Source organism: Vulpes lagopus, chromosome 3 (genome assembly GCF_018345385.1).
Source record: "Vulpes lagopus strain Blue_001 chromosome 3, ASM1834538v1, whole genome shotgun sequence".
In the NCBI taxonomy this organism is placed as follows: Eukaryota; Metazoa; Chordata; class Mammalia; order Carnivora; family Canidae; genus Vulpes; species Vulpes lagopus.
The window spans coordinates 76,174,288-76,199,722 of NC_054826.1; the positions used below are offsets into that span (position 1 = coordinate 76,174,288).

At 40.3% G+C, this 25,435-nt stretch overlaps 1 protein-coding gene across 36 annotated transcripts in view; it reads left to right on the plus strand.

Annotated features, from left to right (window-relative positions):
• Nucleotides 1-25,435, plus strand: part of ANK3 (ankyrin 3) — a 657,384-nt gene that overhangs the window by 460,550 nt on the left and 171,399 nt on the right. For all 36 annotated transcript variants that reach the window (XM_041749118.1, XM_041749123.1, XM_041749115.1 and 33 more), the window contains one exon: nt 16,319-16,417. In XM_041749118.1, coding sequence (XP_041605052.1) covers nt 16,319-16,417 — 99 coding nt within the window. The remainder of the gene's footprint in view (nt 1-16,318; nt 16,418-25,435) is intronic.

The window sequence follows — 25,435 nt, forward strand, 5'->3', positions numbered from 1 at the left end:
AGTAAATTAGATTTATTTCCAAGTACAGGCTCAGCAGCATTAAAGACCAAGACTTTTTTTAAAGTGGGTTTGCATAAACCACCTTTGGAATGAAAATAGAGATGTGGGAGCATTAGCAAAGGAATGTGAGCTGTGGGAAAGTAGCCATGCAGCTCCTGCATCAACCAGAATACTGTTGCCATGGTAACATCAGGACAAACAAAAGCAGTAAGCCAAGGGCAGAGTGGTGAGAGATACACCTTTTATAGAGAATTGCTCTTAGCATGCTATACAATCTCCTTCCTGCCTTTTTCATTTCACTTCCTGAATGCCACATCAAAGGAGGGTCTCCTTTGATATAATTTTTTTTTTTTAATTTTTAAGACTTTATTTTTAAGTAATCTCTACACACAGCATGGGGCTTGAACTTGCAACCCCCAAGATTGAGAGTTGCATGCTCTTCCGACTGAGCCAGCCAGGCGCCCCTCCTATAGGACTTCTTAAAGGAACATTTTTATCTGAAATCATCAGTACGCTGGAACTTACTAACGTCTCACTGTGCCATATAGGACCTGTGTTGTTTTTTTCTGGAGAGGTGACATTTCTAAGTTGTAGCAGCATAGAGGAGGATCTTCAGGTTTGTGCCAGACCCCTGACTCTCATTCTGCGGCATCATCAGTTATTGATATGGTCCAGGGCAAGTGTCCTCATCACTGGGCCTATGGTTTTGCTAAGAGCCAGATGAGAGAGAGAGTCAATCAAGCCTTTCCCCTCAGCCTGACCACCTTGTCTGACAGTGACAGAGGCCACCTTCACCTTCCCTTCCCCTTTCACTATGGGTAAGAGACAGTGTCTCGATAAACAGCATCTCAGTCACACTGCCAGAGCCCCACACTGGCACCATGGCTTACTTTGTGTGCTCTTGGGCAAGTCAGTTATGCCTCAGCTTTATCATCCATAAAATGGGTCCAGTAATAGTACCTAACGCGTAATGTCTTCACGACTGATGAGATAGTCCACATAAGTTGCTCAGTACAGCGCATGACTCACAGCACATGGGCACGGGCCCCAGCCAGGCTTGTGACAGAGGTTGTTACTGCTGCTTTCATCCGGGAGGAGGCCCGTCACCGTAAGACACATCTGCCCGTAAAGCATGACCTATGTCAGTCAAGCAAGTGGCATTGTGGCAGCTCCCGAGAGGACTTCTAGAGGTGGTCAGAACTGTTGCTTCCCAGAATGTGGGATTTCCACGGTTTACAGTACTACTGGTCAGCATGAGAAGGTTGGCCTTTGAGAAACAATTACTATGACATTGTTTGAGACCATAAGAATTCTACCTAAGTCACAGAAATTGGAAGGTACATGCTTCTCTTTGTTTCGCTTTTCCTCGTTGGACACGTGCCCTGTTTCCTGCAGTGCTGCTCTAGAATTGTCGCACTGAGAACAGTTTTAAATGACCCAAATCAATCCTATTTTGAAATTCCGGGAAATAAAGTTCTATTAAGGTGAAAGTTGGCAGAGCTCACTTTATTCATCTGCACTTTGAAAGAGAATTATTCATCAGCTGTAGCATTTTCCATTTCCTCTAGTGAGTGCAAGTAGCGGCAAAGGGCCACTCTGCCCCCTGCTGAGCTTCCGAGCAGCGTCTGTCTGCTCTGTCTGCACTGTCCTCCGGGGGTGCACACCTTGGTCTGCTCCTGAGGACTGCAGGTTTTCCCATGACAGAACCTTTCCCTTTTTCCTCTGGCGGCTTAAAGGACGTGCAGGAAAGGTGCCCGGGCACCTAGCAGGAAGAGATTAGGACTGGGCAGAACCAGAAGTTTGCAAAGGGTGAACTTGAGAAACATGAACAGTCATTTCCTGGCTCTCCCCCTAGTCAGTACGGGAGGTTCAAGAAGACAAGTTCAGGTAGGAAATTGGCATGCGCTCGCATAGTTGGGAAAGAAATTGAAGAGTAAGTTGTGCTGGAAACATAGGGATTAGAATCAAGTCCAAGAAACAGGCTGAAGCCCACTTGCCAATGTGAAATGAGACCAGAAACAGACAAATATTGTTGACTAGACTCACCAGGCTGCGCATTAGCTCTCCAGAACTCATTTATCAACTGGTTGCAAGTTTGTGCCCTTAAACAACATCTCCCCAACCCCCAACCTGCCAGCCAGCGCTGGTAAGCACCTTTCCGATCTCTGTGTCTACCAGTCATTGCATGTCTTTAGATGGAGAAGTAGGATGGTGGCAGTGGTGGTGAAGAGGTACTATGACATGCATAATGAAGGGGAAATGAGGATACTTGGCTGTGAGCTGTGGTGGGCTCTGGTCATACAGGGAAAAGAACTGTGCTCAATAAGAAGCTTGTCCAACCCCTTGTATATGCTCCTCTCCTCAGAGGTGACTTCTCTGGAGTCCTATTACATCCACAGTTTCTTATTAGCAGAAGGAGGATCCTCATTCTTCAGAGGAGATTTGGAAATCTGCAGGGGCAGTTTTGGTTGTCATCATGGCTGGCATGTAATGGGACAGGACCAGGATGGCTAGCCCTCCTTCTATGTGTGGGACAGACCCAGGCAAATCACTGTATCCCACTCAAGATGCCAGCAATGGCCTCTGAGACATGCTGGATCAAAGATCTCTTCATAGCTAAGGTGGACAGGTGGGATATCCCAGGATGGAGAGGAAGGGCCCTGAAGTTCATGCTCAGTAAGAGCATTGAGTTTCCCCCAGGGATTGTACCCCTGTGGGTGGGTGGGCCAGGAGACCCTCAGGTTCTCTTCAGCTCTTATTATTGTGACTTTCAAATATAAAGTGAACAAAACTTACACAAAGTTCAAACTAACTTAGGTAACAGCTTTCATTTATTCCCAGATATGAGGTTCTATGATAAGTTTCATCTCCATTATTTCATTTACTCCTCTCGGGAATCCTGTGAGGTGTGGGTAGGATTCCCATTTTACACTAGGATGGGAGAAGTTGTATCACTTGTGCAAAACCACACAGCTTTACGCTGGGGGAGATTGGGCTAAGAAACAGTCAACTAAATAAAGTAAAATTATACAAAAAAGTAAACTACACTCAGACTGAGTAGTTCATAATCTTCTAACAGTGGAGGCAGCGTGTCCTGGGCTTCATGCTGAATGCAGGATCATCACAGGAAAACCAGAGCTAACAGCACCCTCCTTGCACCAGCTGACAGTTCCTTATGCCTGTGCCAGAGTTGCAAAGTGAATTAAATACCTTTTTGAAGAGGATTTTAAAATATTTTTTAAAAACAAATTGCTAGGAAATTCCATTATACATTTAAGAACAGTTAAGCTGAAAGATTAGCAAACCTGAAAACTAATAAATGATCAAGTTCTTTCTAAAATATAATGCATTCACATTGCCCCCACATTTTATTTATCTCTATCACTTCTGCATTTTTGGATCCTTAAAGATCATGTTTTGAAAGGAACTCTTATATTTAGAAACCTAATGGCTCTATGACAAAAAGATATAACATCCATTTTCTGGTAAGAAGAAATACAAGGCAGGCTTATCTCTACAAGGACCAAGTTCCTCTGAGTTTGAAAATGAAAAGCCACTTTTTCATAACCTCCAAGTTAGAGCCTCGAAGCCAGTTTCCCCAGCTGGCCAGCAGCACCCCCATTCCCTTAATTCGGATTCAGTACCTTTGGGGAGGGACTTTGCAATCTGTATTTTTAACAAGATCCTCGGGTGATTCTTCTGATCAGACACAATTAGAAAATACTCTCAGGCCATGCTATGAAAATCTTTATATGAATTTCTAAAGTTGAGCCATAGAGGTCTTTAAAAAAAAGATTTATTTATTATTTATTGAAGAGAGAGAAAGTGAGGAGGGGCAGAGGAGAGGGAGAGGGAGACACTCAAGCAGACTCTGCACTCAGCATGGAGACCAATGCAGGGCTCAGTCTCATGACCTGAGCTGAAATCAAGAGTCAGACACTTAACCAACAGTGCCACCTGGGAGCCCCATGTCACAGAAGTCTTAATAACTCATTGGCTTTTAGGGTCACCTGGGTGGCTCAGTGGTTGAGCGTCTGCCTTCGGTTCAGGTCATGATGTGGGATCAAGTCCTGCATCAGGCTCCCTGCAGGGATACTGCTTCTCCCTCTGCCTATGTCTCTGCCTCTCTGTGTGTCTCAAATAAATAAATAAATAAATAAATAAATAAATAAATAAATAACATCTTTTTAAAAACCTCATTGGCTTGTAACAATTATCTTTATAACTCCTTAATGAATTTATATCCTTGATTTATATCATATGTGCAGTTTACAAAATAGTTTTATGTACAGTGCATCATTTGAGACCACAAGAATGGACATTTTTACAGATGAGCGAACTGAGATCCCAAGAAGTCATTTATCCCAGATCCTGCTGAGAGTAAAGTAGAATAACAGGGATCTAGATCCAGACCTTCTACACCATTTTATTATGCCTCATGCATGACCATCAGCCAGCCACCTGCTGTGCCCAGATGGCAGCTGAGTGTGTGTGGTATTGGCCTCTGAGTAGCTGAGGTCTACATGGTCCCTGGTACCATCTCCTTAGGACAAGTGCACTGGACACAGATAAAGCCATTTCCACCAGACTACTTTTTCTTCTGAATCATTTTTCTTTAAAACTTCAAAGACCTAAAAAAAAATAAAAAATAAAAATAAAATAAAACTTCAAAGACCTCATTTTCATTTCTTAACATGTTTGAAACTTCAGCAATGATCTATTTTATCCAAGCAAGGATCTGATTTGTACAGAGACCAAATGATGACAGGATACTTGAGAAACTAGCAATTTCAAGTTAACTGCCATCTCAGAAGCCTATAAGCATGCTTAACTTTTTGGATGGGAAAGAAAATTATTTAATCCAGAAATTAATTTCATTCCAGATTTATGGGAAATTATAGAGGAGTGTGGAAAAATATATCATCATAAAGCCCCTTAATATTTTTGTTTTTAAGATTTTGGATGATGGAACATTAGATAAAGGGGTGGACTTTTTTATTTTTTTATTTTTTAAATTTTTTAAAAAATTTTTATTTATTTATGATAGTCACAGAGAGAGAGAGAGAGAGGGAGAGAGGCAGAGACACAGGCAGAGGGAGAAGCAGGCTCCATGCACCAGGAGCCCGATGTGGGATTCGATCCCGGGTCTCCAGGATCGTGCCCTGGGCCAAAGGCAGGTGCCAAACCGCTGCGCCACCCAGGGATCCCCGGGTGGACTTTTTTAAATTAAGCTGATAGCATTCATTAGAAACATAATAGGAAATCTAGTATCTTAGATTAATTCATTTTAAAGAACTAGAAAACTTCAAAAAAACTTTCCTCAATGTATAGAAAGCAGTTGATTACTTTGTAATTGAATTTTTGAAGCCCTGTTCAGTTCAATTACTGTATGTCTGCCTACTCAGATATTTCAAGCTAGGAGAGGCTTTCTTACTATAATACAGAGTAGGCTACTTTTGAATGAGCACTAGTAGTAACACCTTTTTGAGTTCTTCTCATTTAAAATGACAGAACTGGACTAGCTACTCTTTTAGACTCTGCATATTTTTATTCGCTTTGAGATATGCTGTTTCCTTTTGGTTGAAAGCTGTATGCCAGTAGCATTTTCAGGATGCAGACTATGCTATATGGATTCAGAGCTAGAGCTGATGTTTGCCCAAGTTAAGAAGAGACTATCTGGAAAGGGCCAGCACAGCTTTTAGAATCAGACAATTGAGGTTAATCCTGGCTTTGGCATTTTCTAGCCACGTGACCCTTCTAGCTTCACCTTGCTCACCTGTGAATTTGAGCTAATAGCATCTATATTATGGATTGTTATGGTGATTAAATGAGATGGATCTTATAGAACCAACAAAAACAAGAGCCTAATAATTCATAGCTTTTTTGTTCATTTTAATTATATTCTGCAAAACAAAGAGTTGCTTGATCTAAATCAAGAAGTGTCAATTTTTTTTAACAGAATTCTTTTTTCTTACAAATTCTTATAGGATGAAAAGGCATTCAGTGGTCAAAAATTGCTCATCATATATGGAATAATGGAAACCCTGAAATGGATCCTGAAAGATATATTTTAAAAGCAGATATTGGGGGCGCCTGGGTGGCTTAGTCACCAGAGTGACCAACTCTCAATTTCCACTCAGCTCATGGTCTCAGGGTGATGGGATTAAGCCCTGAGTCAGGTTCTGTGCTCAGTGGGGAGTCTGCTAGAGATTCTCTCCCTCTGCCCCCCTCCTCCCTCTCACACTCTAAAAATAAATGGATAAATCTTTTTTTTAAAGTATACCTTGAACACCCATTAGGGTGACTATGATCAAAAAAAAAAAAAGAGAGAGAGAGGGAGAGAGAGAGACAAAGAACAAGTATTGGTAAGGATTTAGAAAAACTGGAACCCTTGTGCTCTGTTTGTGGGATGAATGTTAAAGTGTTATACCCACCAAGGAAGAGAGTTTGGAGGTTACTCAAAGTATTAAGTATGGAGTTACCATCTGATCCAGCTACTGATCCAGCTACAATTCTACTTTTCACTCCTGGGTACATATAGTAAAGAATTGAAAGTAGGGTCTTGAAGATACATTGATATACCCACGTTCATAGTGGCATTATTCTCAATAGCCACATGGTGGAAGCAACCCAAGTGTCCAGTAAAAGACGAACGAATAATCAAAATGCTAAAGGAAAGGAGATAGGGAACCAGTGAGAGACCTGGTAGAGACTTATCTAAATTGTTGATGAGAGATCTGCTGTAAATCCAAGTGAAAACTAACAGTATTAACAATAAATAGCCTCATTTTATCCTTAAAATAAATAAATGCTTGAGGTTTTTAGAGCAGAACAGATCCAAATAGTCGGAGCCTGGTTTCACAGCAGACATCAAACTCCCAAGCATCTGCTGCTGCTCTCGGGGAGCTTGAGACCACCGGTGTCTACTCCAGTGGGGTCTGGTTAGTCTCTGCGGGAAAGGAGTGAGGTGGGAATGCCAGGGACATCCGTATTTTCAGTGTCAGGCTCTGCAGAGACCTAATCTCCTTATCCAGGAAGCATAGGGAGAGAAAAGTTGTTGTAGAATAAGCCAGGAGTTAGTAAAACTGGAGAAGAGGAAAAGACTGCCCAAAAAGACCTGTTTCATTTCATTAAAGCTCCATGAAGAAAATGGACTTTTACTAACAATGGTAGTCATCTTAATAATGGTTGCTCTAGTATAAAGAAAGTTTGAGCTTATTTTATATTTTTATTATTAATCATAGACCATCTAAGTTTGATTTTTTTTTTTTTTAGAAAAATCCTACCATGTGACAGACTGTGAAAGCTGGAGAATTATCTTATATTCCATTGTTTGAAATTTTCCTGATATATCCTTGAAATCTCAAATCCTTATCACAGAAAGCATTATTTGTTTGCATATATTTATGGGTTTCTTAAGATATTAAAAAATCAGGCATCCTCAAGAAAAGAGATGAGGGATTGGTACATAATTCAACAGGGATGAACCTTGAAAACATTATGATAAGTAAAAAAAAGACGGATACAAAAGGCCATATATCATATGGTTCTGTGTCTATGAACTATCTAGAATGGGCAAATGTATAGAGACAGAAAGTGGACTAGTGATTGCCAGGGGTTGAGAGATGGACAGAAGAATGGGAAGTAACTGCTTAATGGGATGGGGTTTCTTTGGGGGATGATGAGCTGCTCTAAATAGATACTGATGATGGTTGCACAATTTTGTGAATATACTAAAAACCACTGAATCGTACACTTTAGAATGGCCAATTTTATCATATGTAAATTATATCTCAATAAGCCTGTTATAAAAATAAACAATCAGAGAAGACTCGCAATGGAAAACAATAAAAATCGGCAGAAAAAGAACACGTTCTTATACTCTTGAGGAAATGAAAGTGAACAGGAATTCAATTCCATGTTTTTTCTACGTTGTATCAAAATCTATATAACTGTAAAATATTACTTACCAGATATTTATTGTTTGGAGATTGGCAGATATGATTTTGTGGTAGAAGAAAAAACTTGTTCCTCTACCTCTTAGGTTTAATTCCTGGGTGTTGCAAATTTAAAAAAGATGAATAAGCAGGAAAAAGGCTTATGATGCATACAAAGACATTCATAGGAAAGAAGTGAGGGCCCAAGGAGGCAGTTACTTAGAGCCGAGGGGCTTATATAGCCTTTTTAACAAAGGGTAATGTATTTGCCGAGGGTGTGAAGTCAAATGCTGGGAATTTGGGTGTCTAGACGTGGTCAGTTTGGGAAAGGTAAATGTATGGGTAGGGAAACTAATGGAAGGTAAGGGTTGTTCAGTTCTGCGGATCCCAGTTGTGCTTTCTCCACCAATGAGAGATTAAGAGGTGTCTTATTCTTGGCTTGAGAGAGGGAAATACCTTCTCAAAGGGAAATCTGTGCTTTGCTCTCAGACAGAAAGCTCCAAACAGTCTGTATGCCTAAGTGGCATATTGTGGGGTGGCATACTCTGACCTCCTTCAGTCCTCCTCTCAGAGGCTATAAGACTTTTCAAAAGATAAATATCTATGAGGTGGACAAGGATGCCAGTAGGCCTTGCTTAAATATCTTCACAGTGCCCACTCTGAATTTATTTTACTAACCATTTTTCTTCTTATACTAGGGATAGTGAAAAAGGGACTAGAAAGAAAACACATACAGATCTTGAAAAGTGTGTGTGTTTTAAATGCAAGTCATTAACACATTGAAAACTTCATTTTCAGATATCTTGTTTTGCCACTTTGACAAACTTTTAAAACCATAGTAGGAATAAGTATAAGAACTACCAGAAGATACCCATTTCCCTTTCAATTTAACATTTAATTACTTTAGAATTTGTATTCAATTGGGACCATATCAAGGAACTAAAGTGAAATCGTGATATTGTTTAATTTTTCACTACCTGAAAGATTTGCTTGCTATCACATTTACTCTTCTACTTAGTGATAACCTCCTAGATGTTTTTAAAGAAAGGGAGATAGAGGAAGAGGAGGGTACAGGGGATCAGAAGTCAACTGCCCTTTATATATATAAATGGAATGAAAAGTCTTCCATTTATCACAAGTAAGGTAGGAAGTGGCCCTGATTTCACTTTAGGAATTTACAGAACAAATCTGGCTTTGGTGACAGTTTCAAAGGGAATTGGCCCAGCTTTTTCAAAAACAGCTGAGAAGAAAGAAATAAGCCAGCAATTCCACCATTTCCCAAGACAGGTAGTTGTTTCTTCCACATCCCTGGAAGTCAATTAAAAAAAAAAAAAAAGGTATGGCTTTCCATGTTTATATTACATTTTGTCATGTGTATCATGTTCTACAAGCCACCACTCTGCCCCTTCTTCTTTGTCTCTCCATCACAACTTACCCCAGACTCCATTTGAGGTATTCATGGGCTGAGCTGTGCTGAGTAGATACTTCTGGAACATTGTTTCCATCCTAAGAACTACCCCCTTTGTACCTTCTTAGAGTTAACACATTACTTCGGGTCTTTTCTAACCAAACTCTCTTATAATAACGTCTTTGTGAGATGTGATCACATCATCCATTTTTAAATGTCCACATGAGAAATAATAAAAAGAATAGTAATAGCTAATACTGTATAATGTTTACTATATGCCAGGAAACATTCTTAAGACTACCCTTATTGGCTCATTTAATCCTCATGACAGGTCTGTAACATGAATACTATTATTTGCCTCATTTTACAGATAAGAACTGTGGTCCAGAGAAAGTAAATAAACTCATCTAAGGTTAGGCAGCTAGTATGAGGCAACCTGGGATTTGAAACTGAATGGTCTGGCTGTAGAGTATTAGCTCTTCATTGCTATAGAATATGACCACACTGTTCTCTGGATCTGCTTGCACAGGAATGCTCTAATAGTAAGGATTGGTGGTATATTTGTGCTGTTTAGAAGTTCAGGAACAGCATGATCTAGGCTACTGAAAAAAGCATAAACTTTGGGGCAGACAAATTATGGCAGCTTTGTGACTTTGGGCAAAATATTGATTTTTTTGTCGTTCTAGTTTCCTCATTGGTAAAATAGAGGGAAAAATTAGTACCTGTTTCTAGACTTGGAGTGTGGGCTAAATGAGAGAGATGATATGGAATACCTGTGAGGATGTGGACTACATAGAATTTGCAGGAGTCCTGGGACAACTGACCTATTCTGGCTGATTTTGCTTTCCTTTCCCCGAAAAGTGGAAGGCAAAACCTGTTCTTCGGAATTGAGATTTCTACTCCTTAACTAGTGGTTGCTATCTTCAAGAAGAGTAGGCTGTAGGTGAGACGTCTTACTGAAAAATCAAGATAAATAGAAGAACATGAATGACTGGAAAGAAAAGGCTAGCAGTCACACCATAGGGGAACACAGAGGGGATACAGTAGCGATCCATTAGGTTATTGGCTGAGAAATCTGAGAGAATTAAACCTGCTGAGTACTATCATTTTCTTCAGTCAAAATTTGGAATATTTACCCAAATCCTGTTCATGTTTTCATTAAGTATTTTACAGCAAATTTCCTTTGTTTTTCTTTATAAAACATATGTGATGGGATTGTTTTTTGTCTCTATGCACCATCTTTCATAAAGCCTTGAGGGAAAGTAAATGCCAGAGAAAGGAAGGCACTGGCTAATCAGACTTACACATTTTTTTAGAGTGAATAATTATTACATTGAATAGTTTAATGGAAAAGTTCAGTGAAATAAGATGCTATTGTGCTAGAGATGAAAATAAAGATTTTTAAAAAGAGTTTATTTATTTATTTATTTATTTATTTGAGATACAGCATGGGCAGAGGAGGGAGGGGAGGAGTAGAGGGGCAGACTCCCTGCTGAGCACAGAGCCCAAGACCCTGGGGCTCCATCCCAGGACCCCTGAGATCATGACCTGAACCGAAGGCAGATGTTTAACTGACTGAGCCACTCAGGTGCCCTGAAAATAGTGATTTTAAATAAGCCCAAAGAGCTCAGTGAGATAGAAAGGGCAGTGTCTGGGGATCGGGAATCCCAGGGGTCACGGCAGATCCTCTAGCTCTATGAGTCCCAGCAACCACTTAACCTCCCTGACCTCCTCCTTATCTATAAAATAGGTGATTAGACTGAGTCAGACATCCTCATCAGTTACAGAACAAAATTTTCCAAAACGCTAATGTATTCTATTATATTGAATGCTGTATCTTTGGTACAAGAAAAAAATTCCACTAATAAGCTACTTTATACAAAATTAGAGTAGTATTTAGTCTTGTTTGCACTAAATTCAGGTCAGCTTCAAAACTCTAGGTTGAATTTGTTTTTGTTTTTTTTTTTAATTTGTTTTTATCCAAGTTTTAATTCAGGTTTCTTCTTGGAAGGAATATATAGAGCTTTAACTCTAGCCGTACTTAATTTTCTATGTCAATGGGGAAACATTAATAATAAATATGTACCTTCAGGATACCTCCAGGCTTAAGAGGTTCCCTAAAAGTTCAAATATAAGGAAAGTTGACGGGTAGCTAAAACCTCTCCATGGCTATCAAATTGGGAAACACAAATAGTACGAGCCAAGACAGAGATGGCGATGATGGGCTACAAATTAGGTAATGATAAAAAAGAAATGCAACCATTTTTCACTGTACGTTATGCAAATGCACATAGCAGAAATTATTTAGGAAAGCATAAAGGAGCAAAAAATTATCTATAATCTCAGTACTGAGAGATTATTAGCATTAGAGTCCATATCTCTATAGCTTTTTTAGAACGCATGTATACATATACTTATGCACAAATGTAAGAGCATATTTTTACTTAATAATATATCCTAGTTTGTATGTTGTTTATCACAGTCTACCTTCAAATTTATGTCACTTTACACATTGTGTGAGAACCTAACATGAGGATCATTCTAACTTTTCGATCTATGTGTGGGTGGTGTGCATTTTACTTCTGCATATGTTGTAAAGCCCTCAATTCACTCTCACTGTTTCAGCTTTAGACAATCAGTTATCTTTTACATTTGCCTTCATTTTTGTCATTTCTGTGTTTCTATGTGGGTCTAAGCTTCTGTCTGGTATCATATTCCCACTCCCTGAAGAACCTCCTTTAATATTTTCTTATGTTATGAGTCTGATGGTAATGGAGTCTCTCAGCTTTTGTTAATCTTAAAAAGTCTTTATTTCTCCTCAATTTTTTAAAGATACTTTTACTGGGTATAGAAGTCTCAGGTGACAGGTGTTTAGTTTTCAGTATTTGAAGATGCCACTTTGTTTTCAGCATTGCATAATATCTGAGGCTGTAATTATTGTCCTTGTTCTCTATATGAAATTTGTCCTTCTCCCCTCTGGTGACCGTTATGATTTTTCCTTTATCTTTCATTTTCAGCAATTGGACTAACGTGTCTGTCTGTTTATAGTTTATCTTGCTTGGTGTTCTCTGAGCTTCCGGGATATATGGTCTCGTACATTTCATTATCTTGAGATAATTCTTGAACATTGTCTCTCCAGGTATTTCTCCTGCCCCATCTTCTCTCTTCTCCTTATGCAACTCCTAGTCATTTGCTTTGTACTGTCCCCCAGCCATGAGACTCTGTTCTTTCTTTTCTACTCCTTTTTCCCCCTTTGTGTTTGTATCACTTATACTGATGTATCTCTAAGTTCACTGATGCCTTTCTCAGTTGTGTGAAGTCTAGTGATGAGCCCGTCAAAGGAAGTTTTTGTTTCCTAGATTGTGGTTTTTCTTACCAAGGGTTTCTGTTTGACTGAAATCCCATATCTTTGGTGAAATTCCCTGACTTTTGATGCCTGTAGCTCACTGTTCCACTGGAGAGATTCCAGGTAAATAGTATCTTGGTCTGAAAATGGACATCCCTTGCCTATCAGGCTATAAATGTGGAAGATTAAGCCAGTGTAGCCAAGAGTTAGCTGAGTTTACATTCTTTCTTATCATTCCCACCCTGTCACTATGGCTGTCAATCTCTGCCTTATGTCTGTGGTTTTAGCTTTGCAGGCTTTTCATATATACCGCCAAATCGCATCCTAGAATACATTCTGTGAGCAGCAAAAGAGGGTTCTCTTAAACATGCATTTTCTTCTCTAATATCACTGGGCTCTTTTGATCTGTTGGGATTCCATAATTTTGTTGGTCACTTAATACAGCAGGTCTTATGCACAGAAGGACATAAAACATTTGGTTAACTGATGAACCACATTAAGTGGTCCAGAGGTACCACTTTCATTTTGATTTGTTCCTAATTGACAGAAGCAGTCACTAGCAGATTCAGGAATGCAGAGGTATATATTTCATTCCCAAGCTCCATTTGACAGGAAAAGTAATAGTTGTTTCCGTTACTGAAAAATACCACTGCCAAGGGTCTAGAAAACCGAATTCTCATCCTGATTCTGCTTCTAATTCGCTGTCTTTTAACATACAAATTACTGACCAGTTCCATTCCATAGTTTATCTGTCAAATAGGATGAATGATTTATTTCAAAAGAGTGTGGTGAAGATAAAATGAAATTATGTAAATGTAAGCCCTTTACAACATTTTTTAAGTGCTACAGAAATATAAAGTATTCCTCCAGGGTCAGAGAGGTGTAGAAAAATGTGCAGGTTAGAACTCCAAGGCACCCTTTTGACATCTATGCATCACCGTATGAAAGAGTCCATGAATATGGAAGAGAGCAAAATTAGAAGTAGAGTCTTCCTCTCACTAAAATTAGCCTACTTGTAATGGAGGTTAATTAAGTCCTTCTCAACCAGGCAAGGGCACAGTTTTAAAGGGAAATCACATGGAAGCCCTGACTCCTGCTGGGAAGAGATGAGACCTTTGTGCCATCTCCTGCTCTGGGCTCAGTAAGCTTCCTGTTAGACCATGTTTCCTATAGACCTAACCTGCTCTTCCACCTGCCATCTCAGGTCTAGTATTCATCCAGTGTTCTGCTTGGTCACTGGAGTGACTCACACTTGCACTTGGACAATGGGCACAAACTATACAATTAGAGTCACCAGGAGTTTTGTTTTCTTTTGCCAGCTTTCATTCATGCCAAAAATAGTCCACACTAAAGGAGACCACAGCATATGTAACGCACAGCATATAGCTCTACTCCCTCTTTCATGAACTGTTACCCGTAGTTGAAACCTTCAGCTATAGCTGGTAGATCTAGAGCAGGGTCAGCAAACTACTGTTTCTAGGTCAAATCTGGCCCACCATCTGTTTTTGTAAATAAAATTTTGGAACGCAAACACTCCCATTTCTTTACGTATTTTATATGACTGTTTTAGCACTACAATGGCAGAACTGAATAGTTGCCATTGACCTTGTATGGCTTGCAAACTGAAAATATTTGCTATTTACCCCTATGCAGAAAAAGTTTGTCTACCCTGGTCTAGAGCAATGATACTCATCCTGTGTACTCCCCACCAGCATTCCTGAAGCAAATTTGGTTTCTTGAGATTTCTTTCTTCATCCTTCATTTTATGTATCAGTTGATACTTTGGCACCTAAGAATAAAGAGGATAAGAGTTTTTCAGCTAGGAGAATGTACTGCTAGGAGCATTATAGTTTATAATATTTGGGAAAGTTTATAGAAAATACAAGGCAAAAGAACATGTTCAACAACACTCCATGAGGATGAAAGCAACTAAATCTGGAAGTGAGAATAGTCTACACAATACTCAGCTTTTTTCAATAAATAAATAAATAGGGAAAAAAGAAAACAGAACCAGGCACCTTTGAAGATTCAGAGACTTAAGAGACATTTCCAACTAATGCACGTGTGGCTCTTCTAATTTGAACAATACTCCTGAGCTAACTGGACATAATGGGAGCATTTGAACACTAAGTCTTGGTGTTATGAAGGAATTATTTTTAGTTTGTTAAATATGATAATGGTATTGTGATTACTTGTTTAAAAAAATCCTTATTTGTTAAAATAAATTGCAGTATTTGTGGGTGAAATACTATGATGCCTGGGTTTTTCTCTTCCTCCTCTTAAACTTCTGCATACAAAAACAAAGGCAAAATAGCAGGGAGCATAGAAGAAATAATATCACCAAAAGGTTGATAAGTATTGAACCAGAGTGAGGAGTACATGAAGCTCGTGCCTTTCTCTCAAAACCTAAGTTTGAGTTTTATTTTAATTTGAATCCTGGTTTTGCCAGCTCTTTGTGCATCAGTAAAATGGATATTATAGGTCAGATTGTTTGTGGCATTGTGAGGATTGTGAGAATTAAATGAGATAGTAAAGAGTTGAGCCTAACACCTGAGCAGAGTCAGTCCCTAGGAGCCATGATATTGTAGCTGCTACCAAATGACAAGAACATAACCCAGTATGAGTCTAGGTCATACATCATATAATTGGCTTATGGGAACAATGGACTGTAAGTCCATATTGCCACTACATAGGAGTGAGGAGCCAAAATAGATAATGTTCTCACTATATGCACACATTGCCCTGACAGTCTGGAAACAACCTTAGCACCTATAAGATGCATGGAGGAAAGACCTGTGGTATTGAAAGGTCACAACTGGAATTTTAGATTGTTCTAACAATATGTATATTCCTCAACAGGAATTTAAAAAACAGTTCTCTGTTTTCACAGAGAACTGTAACATTGTTAATAAATGCCTGTGAACACATTCTAAAAGCCCCAGATGCATTGAAGTCCTGTGACTTTGTTCCTGACCAATTTCCCACCATGAGTTGCTGTTGTCTTCCCTGGATATCTTGTGCTCAAATGAACCCAGAGATGGCTCTGCGTAACATGATACTCCTCTCACTGAGTCCTAGCCGTCATCAGCCACTCAGTCAACCACTCACCAGCTGATGTGCATCAGAGTTTATGGGACAATACATTGACTTAATGGTGCAGGATTTTAGAGGGGAAAAAAATGGCGTCTCACCTATCAGTCACCTCAGTCAAATGAAATAAAGTTAGGCCCAACCCACAGAGTATGTTCCTTAAAATTTATCCCTTTTTAGGGGGGATCCCCTGAGTAAAGTTACTGTCAGAAACGTTGGGAAGCATTCTGCTCACAATGATAATTTTTTTTAAAAGATTTTATTTATTTATTCATAGAGATGCAGAGAGAGAGAGAGAGAGGCAGAGACACAGGCAGAGGGAGAAACAGGCTCCATGCAGAGAGCCTGACGTGGGACTCTATCCCGGGTCTCCAGGATCATGCCCTGGGCTGCAGGCAGCACTAAACCGCTGCGCCACCTGGGCTGCCCTACACAATGATAATTTTTAAAAAGGGAGAAAAGTTGGGGGAAGTTGAGGAAGTGATGTTTGGGTTGAACTGAAGATACCAAACTCTTCTTTTTCCTGTTCCTCCACAGAATGACATCACACCTTTACATGTTGCATCAAAAAGAGGAAATGCCAACATGGTAAAACTATTGCTTGACCGAGGAGCTAAAATCGATGCCAAAACGAGGGTAAGAGTGCAATCCGTGTACATGCTTATACTTATTTTCAGCAAGTAACAATTCTTCCCCCGAGACCTTCACGCTGGCTCAACGCTCACTGCCTTTGCTTTTATTTCATTTGTCGTCGTCTCTGTGAAAATGACTGCTAAATTTATTTGTCCTAAAATGGGATGCTGATCCATATTTATAATTCTGTCATGCGTGTTTAAATGGTGTATGGCTTTAATCATAAAAACTAAGGCCTACGGTTTAGAGTTTTAGTTGAGTGACATTTTTAAGAATTTAATCACTGCTTGACACTACAGGCTAGGCTGTTTGGTCAGTTTGATATTAAAACTGACAGTTATTCTATTTAAAAACAAGTCTATCTACTTTTGCACACTGCTGGTAGAAATGTAAAATGGTGCAATTACTATGGAAAACCTTATGGAGGTTCTTCAAAAAGCAAAAGATAAAACCATCCAGCAGTTCCACTACCGGATATTTGCCCAAAAGTATTGAAAACGGTATCTTGAAGCAATATTTGCCCACTCGTGTTCAATTGCAGGATTATTCGCAATACCCAAGAGGTGGAAGCAACCCAAATGTCCATCAATGGATGGATAAAGAAAATGTAACATATACATACAATGGAATATTATTCAGCCTTAAAAAGGAAGAAAATCCTGTCAATTCTACAGCATAAATGAATCTTAAGGACGTTATCCTGAGTGAATGCCAGTCAAAAAATACAGTACTAAATGATTCCACTCCTATGAGGTATCTAGAGTAGTCAGAGTCACAGTAACAGAAGTAGAATGGTTCTTGCTGGGGGCTTTGGGAACAGAGAAATAGAGAGTGTTGGTTAACAGGTATAGAGTTTCAATTTTACAAGATGAAAAATTTCTAGAGATGTTGCATAACCATGTGAATACAGTTAATGCTACTGAAATGTATACTTAAAAATGGTTGAGGGAGTAAATTTTATATTGTGTAGCCAAATCTGTTTGGCTAAGGCATTTAGCATGTTGCTTGATTCAGTGAGATGCATTGTAGGTAGAGGAAAGAGCAGTCTAAGAAGCAAGTTCGAATCCCAGATGCTGACCTTAGCCAGTTGACTCCGATATGCTATCAAATCATCTGCATGTAATTTCTCTATCTGAAAAATAAAATTAACAGCCCCCTTAATCAAGCTAATGTTTGTGAACTGTGTTGACATAGAGTCGGCCAGAAGTCCCAGCCATTGCTGGTATAACTCAGAGGTCCAATTAGCATTAAACTTCTAACCAAGGAATTATCTTTTTCAATATTTCATGTGTTTGTTATAAGGTGTGAGCAAGAGTGAGGCTAATGAAAAGGTGACCTCCCTATACACAACACCCTATCTCGGGGTTTTGGGTCATTTTCCCTGTCTTATTATTGTAGTCCCCACGGTCCTGTGCTTCCTCTGCAGGAATTCCTCTGCAGGAATCCTGATCTCCGTACTCCTAAAACTGGCCTAGTAACCTGAATTTGATTCCTATAGTTCCTTGGTTTACTACTTCATTTATTGCTCACTGCATTTATTGACCCAATCAATAAATGATTATTGAGTATGCCTATTGTGGGGCAGACAGTGAGATGATGGAGCAAGAGGGCATGACACCATCCCTACCTTCATGAAGTCAATGGACAGTTTGTCATCTATACTTGGGCCTGAAGACAGCCCAGCTGTTGGCACTTAGCAGGAGATCCAGGCTGCCTTTTCCTGATAACTACTAAATCTAAAATCTGTGTCTGTACCTTAAAAGAAATAAGCTTTCTAGAGAAAAGAAGGGAAGAAAGACATAGTTTGACATCTAGGGGACTGTCTGCCTGGACAAGTAAATTGAATACAGCTCTTTTCAAATTGGCTTTGCATTATTTAGTATGAAGCCATAACCAGTATGGTAGGGCTATCACTTTAAATGGCAGAGGTCTTCCACTAATGTAGGCTATTTAAAGAGATTGTAAGGAATAAAGCAGAATCTATGCTTATGCCACTTGATTATCATGTAGAGCAAAAGGATCATTTGTGGTAGGGAGAATTTTTATGAAGAAAAATGAGAAATACTGGAGCCCAGTAGGAAAGAGGAGCTGGAAGGGATATACCTGGATATCCAGCTGGGGTTTTAGTGGGTATGTGGATTAGGAACTACCTTATTCCTCCCTCTCTCGATAAAATCATCAATCAAAAATTCCTTTTTGATCATCTTGCATCAAGTAACAAAAACACTTACTTGCTGTATTTGATACAGTGAGAGGAGGAAAGGGTATATGAGGAACTCAGGTCCATGTTTATGGGAACTCAGGTCCATGTTTATGGGGCATATAGTGGCACCAGAATTAAAACATAAAAACTCTTCTGGAGGGGCGCCTTTGTCAAGCCCCACATCTGACTCCCTGCTCAACAGGGAGTCTGCTTCTCCCTCTGCCCCTCCCCCAACTTGTATGCTCTTGCTCGCTCTCTCTCTCTCTCAAATAATTAAATAAAAAATTTAAAAAAAAAACCTCTTCTGGATAAAAGTATCAGAGATATGAAACAATGTAGTCTGCAACTTTGTGTCCTGCAGGATGAAACTTGGTTTCTCGGCCACTTTGCCTCCCTGTTCTGTAAGGCTAACTAATTTTGAATAAGATGCAGACTCCTTTTTACTGTCCATTCAATTTTTAAAAATATTTTTATTTATTTATTTATTCATTCATTCATTCATTCATTCATTCATGAGAGACACAGAGAAAGAGAGAGAGAAGCAGAGACACAGGCAGAGGTAGAAGCAGTCTCCATAGAGGGAGAAGCAGGCTCCATGCAGGAAGCCCGACATGGGACTCGATCCTGGGTCTCCAAGATCACACCCCGGTCTGAGGGCATCGCTAAACTGCTGAGCCACCCAGACTTCCCCCGTCCATTCCATTTTCACAGAGATTTTCTTTTCTCCTGTGCCGTGTAAATGGCGTGTGAACATGATGGAGACAGAAACAGAGAACAGAGAAGCCTGTCCTGCTTCCGTTAGTGCCCTGTATGGAGTGGGGTGAGGGTGGGATATTAGTGGGTCACAGACTGAATTCCTGGCAGACTATAGCAGAGAAAGTACAGTACATACCCCAAATATGTAAACTATGTTGTGTCCTTCTCATCAAAGCTTCCCTTCTCTCTGGCTGAAATGACCGAATAGTGATCGGGTGGGTAGGTGAGAGGGAGGGAGCAGCTGAAATGTCAGAGCGCCTGGGGACAAGCCTAAAAACAGAAAACAAAATTGTTCATAAATACAAGTTTTACTACTCAGTCCAGTAGCTTACGGGGAAATACACATTGTCATCTACCCATTCACCTCCTGGCAGGTACTTATTACTGCTGTGGTCACCTTGTTGCATCAAGTCTGCCCTGTTGAATCTAATCCTCCATGTGTAGAGACAGGAAAACATCTCTGGATTTCCCATCAGGGGCCAGCACTCCAAGGGACCTGGTTTGCTTGCTCTGCTCCTGCCCATGTGTGGCTGACCTAATAAAGGACTCAGGTTCAAAGCAGACTCTTAGAGGCCTTTTATACAGGCAAGTGAATTTGAATTATGATCCGAGTAGGTCAGCAGGACCTGAGCAAGATCTTACCAGCTGGAAAAGCAAATGAGAGTGAATATTATTTTACTTCAGTGATCTGATCTTGAGTCTTAAGAGCAACTTGCAAATAAAATTGTGACCTTAGGCAACTCACCCTCCTGAGTCTTAGTTTGTGTCCCAGCACGGATGGGGAATTGTTGCAGATGATTTTACTGGGCCTTCCCATTTAGAAGAAGCACTGGATATTGTAACTTTAAAAAAACTAGTTACTGTAAAACTCAAGGTGGTTATATAAGTCAGGTTGACATTATCAAGAGGGTAAAGAAAGAGACCTGAGCCTCCATCCCCCCACAGAGATCAACTGTTAGGCAGCTATCCACAAAGAAAAGCAGAGAGCTTAGGAGTCCACTTATGAATCTTCAGTGACTCAGTGAGGGGGAAAAAAAAAAAAAAACAACAACCAAACCTGAGAGTAGTTGTGTGTGAAGGAAAGGAAGGCCAGCTTCATTCTGCCTGCATCATCTGATGCCAGCCTGGCAACTCTGTAGCCTGAAAGAGTGTCCCTCACCAGGGAAGGGACAGGGTGAGTGGCTGGCTTCCCTAGCCTTAGGATACCGCATAGAGGACATACTTCAGTTTTACACCACCCAGAGACTGGCAAGGATGAGATGAATAGAGATAGGAAGGAACAAAGGAAAGCCGGTGCTACCAGTATCAGCCACGCAGCAGGAATGACTGTGGCTCCCAGTGACCTGCTTCCAGGAAGACCGGAGCATCTTTCTTGCCACCAAGAAGTAACTACCACCGATGGCCACGGCCGGCACAGCCACTGTGGGCCACCTGCAGATTTCACAGGGTTTTGCCTCACGGATATTCACATTCCCAGACCCCAGACTCCTGAGTCCTTCCTTCCCTGCTCCCTGCCCATACCCCACCCTCACCTACCTCTACCCTCTGCTTCTAGAGCCAAGGATCCACAGCAGCAGCCAGCCCAGGCCTCTGTGGCTACACAAGTACAAGACCCTTGTGCTGACTCCCATTGCCATTTTCACACTTGGGGCTACCCCATCCCAGCGTGCACTGGCACACCTCTGGCCCGACCCTCATCACTGGCCTTCACTGCTGCCCATGCACCTAGTGCAGATCCCACAGCCACAGAAGTGCATGCCAGCTAGCCAGGCCTTCCCCGGGGTCTCTGGGTCTGGGTTTGGCTCTGCTCCAGCCACTGGCCTTCACCACTGTGGCACATGGGCAGATAACCTTCTAGCTGTGCACCTATATGCCCCAACCAGACCCTCATTACCAGCCTCCAAGGGTAGGCACACACCCCCAGGGAGACCCCACAGCCACAGGAGCCCTCACTAATAGCAGGGCCCCCAGTTATCTGAGGGCCAGAGCTGGCCCTGTCTCCTATCACTGGCCTACAATACTCGGCTCACCTGCAGCTGGTCCTTCAAGCTCTGAACCTGCTTGCCCCTCACCTGACTCCTCACACCAACCTCTGCTGCAGTGTGTCATCATGGTGAGGCCTCGTAGCCACAGTACAATGCATAGACAGCTGTGGTCCCCATAGCGGCCAGTACTCCTGCAATTGGCCAGGCCTTGACAACTGCCCCTGACCCCACCACTACACAGACCTGCCAAGGCCCCTATGGCTGTGTGTGCATCACTAGCTCCAGCCACCACCACTGCCTGCCTAAGTCTCTAGCCAATGGCCCTGGGGGTGCTGCTGAGGACTCCAACAACCCCTATAGCCACTGTGGACTCTCCACGGTGCTCACCAAGAACCACACAGTTATCAATGTTGTGGACCCCAGTGGCCTGAGCCAATGAGACATCATATACCCCTGGAATCAGAATGACCACACACCCTTGATTTGGTACACTATACCACTGGACCTGGCAGGACAGCACACTCTAGCACACCCCCACACACAGCTCATGGTAGTTCCATATCGAAGTCAACTCATAAAGTCTGGAAGAGGTGATTGCTTCTTTAAATGTGCAGACATCTATATGCATGGCTACAGGGATCCTGAAGAATCAGGGCAACATGACACCGGCAGAGGAACCCAGTAAACTTACAGTAACTGACCTCAAAGAAATGGAGACGTAGGAATTGTCTGACAGAGGATTCAAAATAATTGTCCTAATGATGCTCAGAGGGCTATGAGAAAACATAGTGAAACAATTTAATGAAGTTAGGAAATAATATACAAGAACAAAATGAAAAGTTCAGCAAAGAGAAGAAAATATAAAAAGAGAACCAAGCAGATATTTGGAGCTAAAGAAGACAGGGATGGGAACAAAGACCTCAGTAGAGAGCTCTAGCAGCAGACCAGACCAAGCAGAAGCAAGAGCCTTTGGAATTATCCAGTCAGAGAAGCAAAAGACAAAAGAATGAAAAGGAATGAAGAAAACTTGCAGGACTAAAAGGCACCATTCCATCAAAGCAGCCTATCATCGCTGAGTCCCAGAAGGAGAAGAGAAACTTATTAGGACTTAGTAAATTGACTTCATGACCCTGCCCCCAAATCTGGAGAGTTGTAAGGGTCAGGAGGGGGGAAAAACTAGACAAAAAAGCAGGGGCCCCTAGAGAACAGAGATTGGAGTTTTTAATGAAAAAAATATTATAGAAAAAGCACCCAATGGTTTTATACCAAAAAAGTCATTAGAGTTTTGTTGATTAATTGATAAAGCTTTAATATAGCATTTAAACTGCATTTCCAGTGTATGGAATATTATTTAGCCATAAACATAAAAGGAAATCCTGCCACTTGCAACAACATAAGTGGATCCTGATTGTGTTATAAGAGGTAAAATAAGTCAGATGGAGAAAGACAAATACGCATGTTATCACTTATATGAGGAATCTAAAAACATCTCACCCATAGAAACAATAGAAACGGGGCTACCAGGCACTGAGATGTGGGGGAAATGGGGATATGTTTGTCAGAGGTACAGACTGCCAGTTATAAAGTGTATTTATTCAGGTATCTAAGGTTCATCTCAGTGACTATAGCTAACAGTCCTGTATTGTATATTCAGAATTGATGTGAGGTGAAGAATGTGTTAAGTAACCTTATCATGGTAAATATTTCACTATACACACACACATACACACACACACACACACACACACATACACACACACACACACACACACACACACCAGATCATGAGAGGGAATAACCTAAACCTACACAATGTTGCATGTCAATTTTATTTCAGTAAAGTTGGGGAATCCTGGGGAAGAAACTTATACATGAATGTTCCTGAAAGCTTTTAGCAAGGATCTGATGAACCACACAGCCTGTGTTCCTTTTTCTATTTAGTTCATTTAAAGAAAGCTTTTTGTATTTTCTCAGCCTCTCAATGCTCACTAATGCCAACTGGCTTGTTATCTTATTCTCCTGCAAAATAGACAAGAGTAAGTATGTTAAGTATCTCTGTAATAAGGTGGCAAATGTGCTGAGTTATAAACATATATCAAGACAAATTTTTCCAGGCTGGTCTATATGCAGATCATTTTTAATTTTTAATTTTAAAATAATTTTTGAAATTTGTTCATTCTTTTACAACAGATTTTAATGGCTTTATTTATAAACTAAAATGCTTTGCAAAGAATAGCTACTTGTGGTAGCCTGCTGGTTTGTATGTTTTTCCATTTAACTCTAGCTTTCTGTAAAGCTAGCATGTATTCTTCTTGCAAGAAGATACTTTGCAATGGATGGTATTTCATCATTTTCCTTTTCCTTTGCATCAATTCACAGCCAAATCCAAGGCTCAATATGGACCCAAATCAGAACCATTTTAAGGCTTTGTAGCATCTTCTGAGTTCTCTCTTTTCACCAACCTTCTCTACCCAATAGTAAAGGCAGCTGTGCTTGTATTTAGTGCTTCATAAAAGATGGAGGAGTTCCAGGTAGAGTCAGTAATAGTAGTGCTCTGATTCCCAGAATGTTGCTCTAATCATGCCTCTCCCAGCTTCCTGTTTTCCTGACAGGTGCCACTGCCCGGATCCTCATACAGTCCCATTACTACCACATCACATCCAAGGCTCCACGTAGGCACTCAGATGCACACATTCATCTTGGTAACTGTAGCACTTAGCACACATCCTGGCATCTTTTGCTGAATATATAGAAATTAAAGATACTCTCCTTAGTGTTAATTTGCCAAAAGTCTTAATTTTCTTGACTTTATACTGATACTTTGGTAATATAAGTTTGTTCCCTGAAGTTAATGGCTTCCAATTGATTTATGACCATGAAGAGATATTTGTGTGCAAGTAGATAAAAGGTTTCAGAATACCTTGAATCTGTCAGTTGTTAAATTCTTACTATTCTGGGAAGGTGTCAGGAGACACTTGGATGCCCTGTAATTTTAGCCTGTCCTTTCCCAGAAATGCAACCGGTTCTATTTCACAGGTTAAATACAAAGAAGAAAGAAATATTGGTATTGACTTTTGCTTTCTTTTTTTGTTGTTGTTATAGATTTTATTTATTTATTCATAAGAGACAGAGAAAGAGAGAGAGAGAGAGGCAGAGACATAGGCAGAGGGAGAAGCAGGCTCCATGCAGGGAGCCCGATGTGGGACTCGATCCCAGGACTCCAGGATGACACCCTAAGCCAAAGGCAGATGCCTAACCACTGGGCCACTCAAGCATCCCTGATGTTTGCTTTCTATTTTATTTCCAGAAGTGTCTTGCTCTGCCTAAAAATAAACCCTTAAAGAAAATATTAAATATTTTATGGTCATAAAATAGTTTCTATCAAAGAGAAAATTCTAATACAATACTTCCTCCCTAGAGTCCTAACATAGACATGTTGACAAAAGCATTTGAAATTATGCAAAATACTCTGTGTTTCTACATCAGTCAAGACAAATTTTAAAATATTTATGGCATTCAAAAATAGATTAATTTTTTAATTCTTATGTCACAAATATTAAAAGCTAGTTAAAAGTATCTATTTGGATTCAAAGAAGGGTAATGGCACCTTTCCCCAAATTTTGCTATGAGCCTTAAGCTTCTCTAAAAATATTAGATCTTAATATTAAAAAAATAAAACTAATCATGAAATGCCCTTAGTTTTCAAAACATGAAAATCACTTTGAAGGGGGATGCCTAGGTAGCTCAGTAATCAAAACTTGGCATAAATTGGAGTAAATTCAACTTTTGAAAGAACTAAACAATACAAGATGAGATCTATGTTTATATGCCAGGTACTGTGATACAATTCATGGAGTAAGTCGCAATTTTATTGTCTTGAGGTCAGAGGATCAAGTTTAGGGCTATAAGAGTGGCTGGATATTCAGGGAGGAATCACTGAAAGGAGGGAACCACAAAGGGAGTGCTGAAATAAACATATAAACTCCCCACAGTCCTTGGCTGAGCCCTGAACTATATATTTTGGGGGGATTGAAACATCAAGGAGATCAGAGGGAAATAACAGTTAAAAAATTGAAA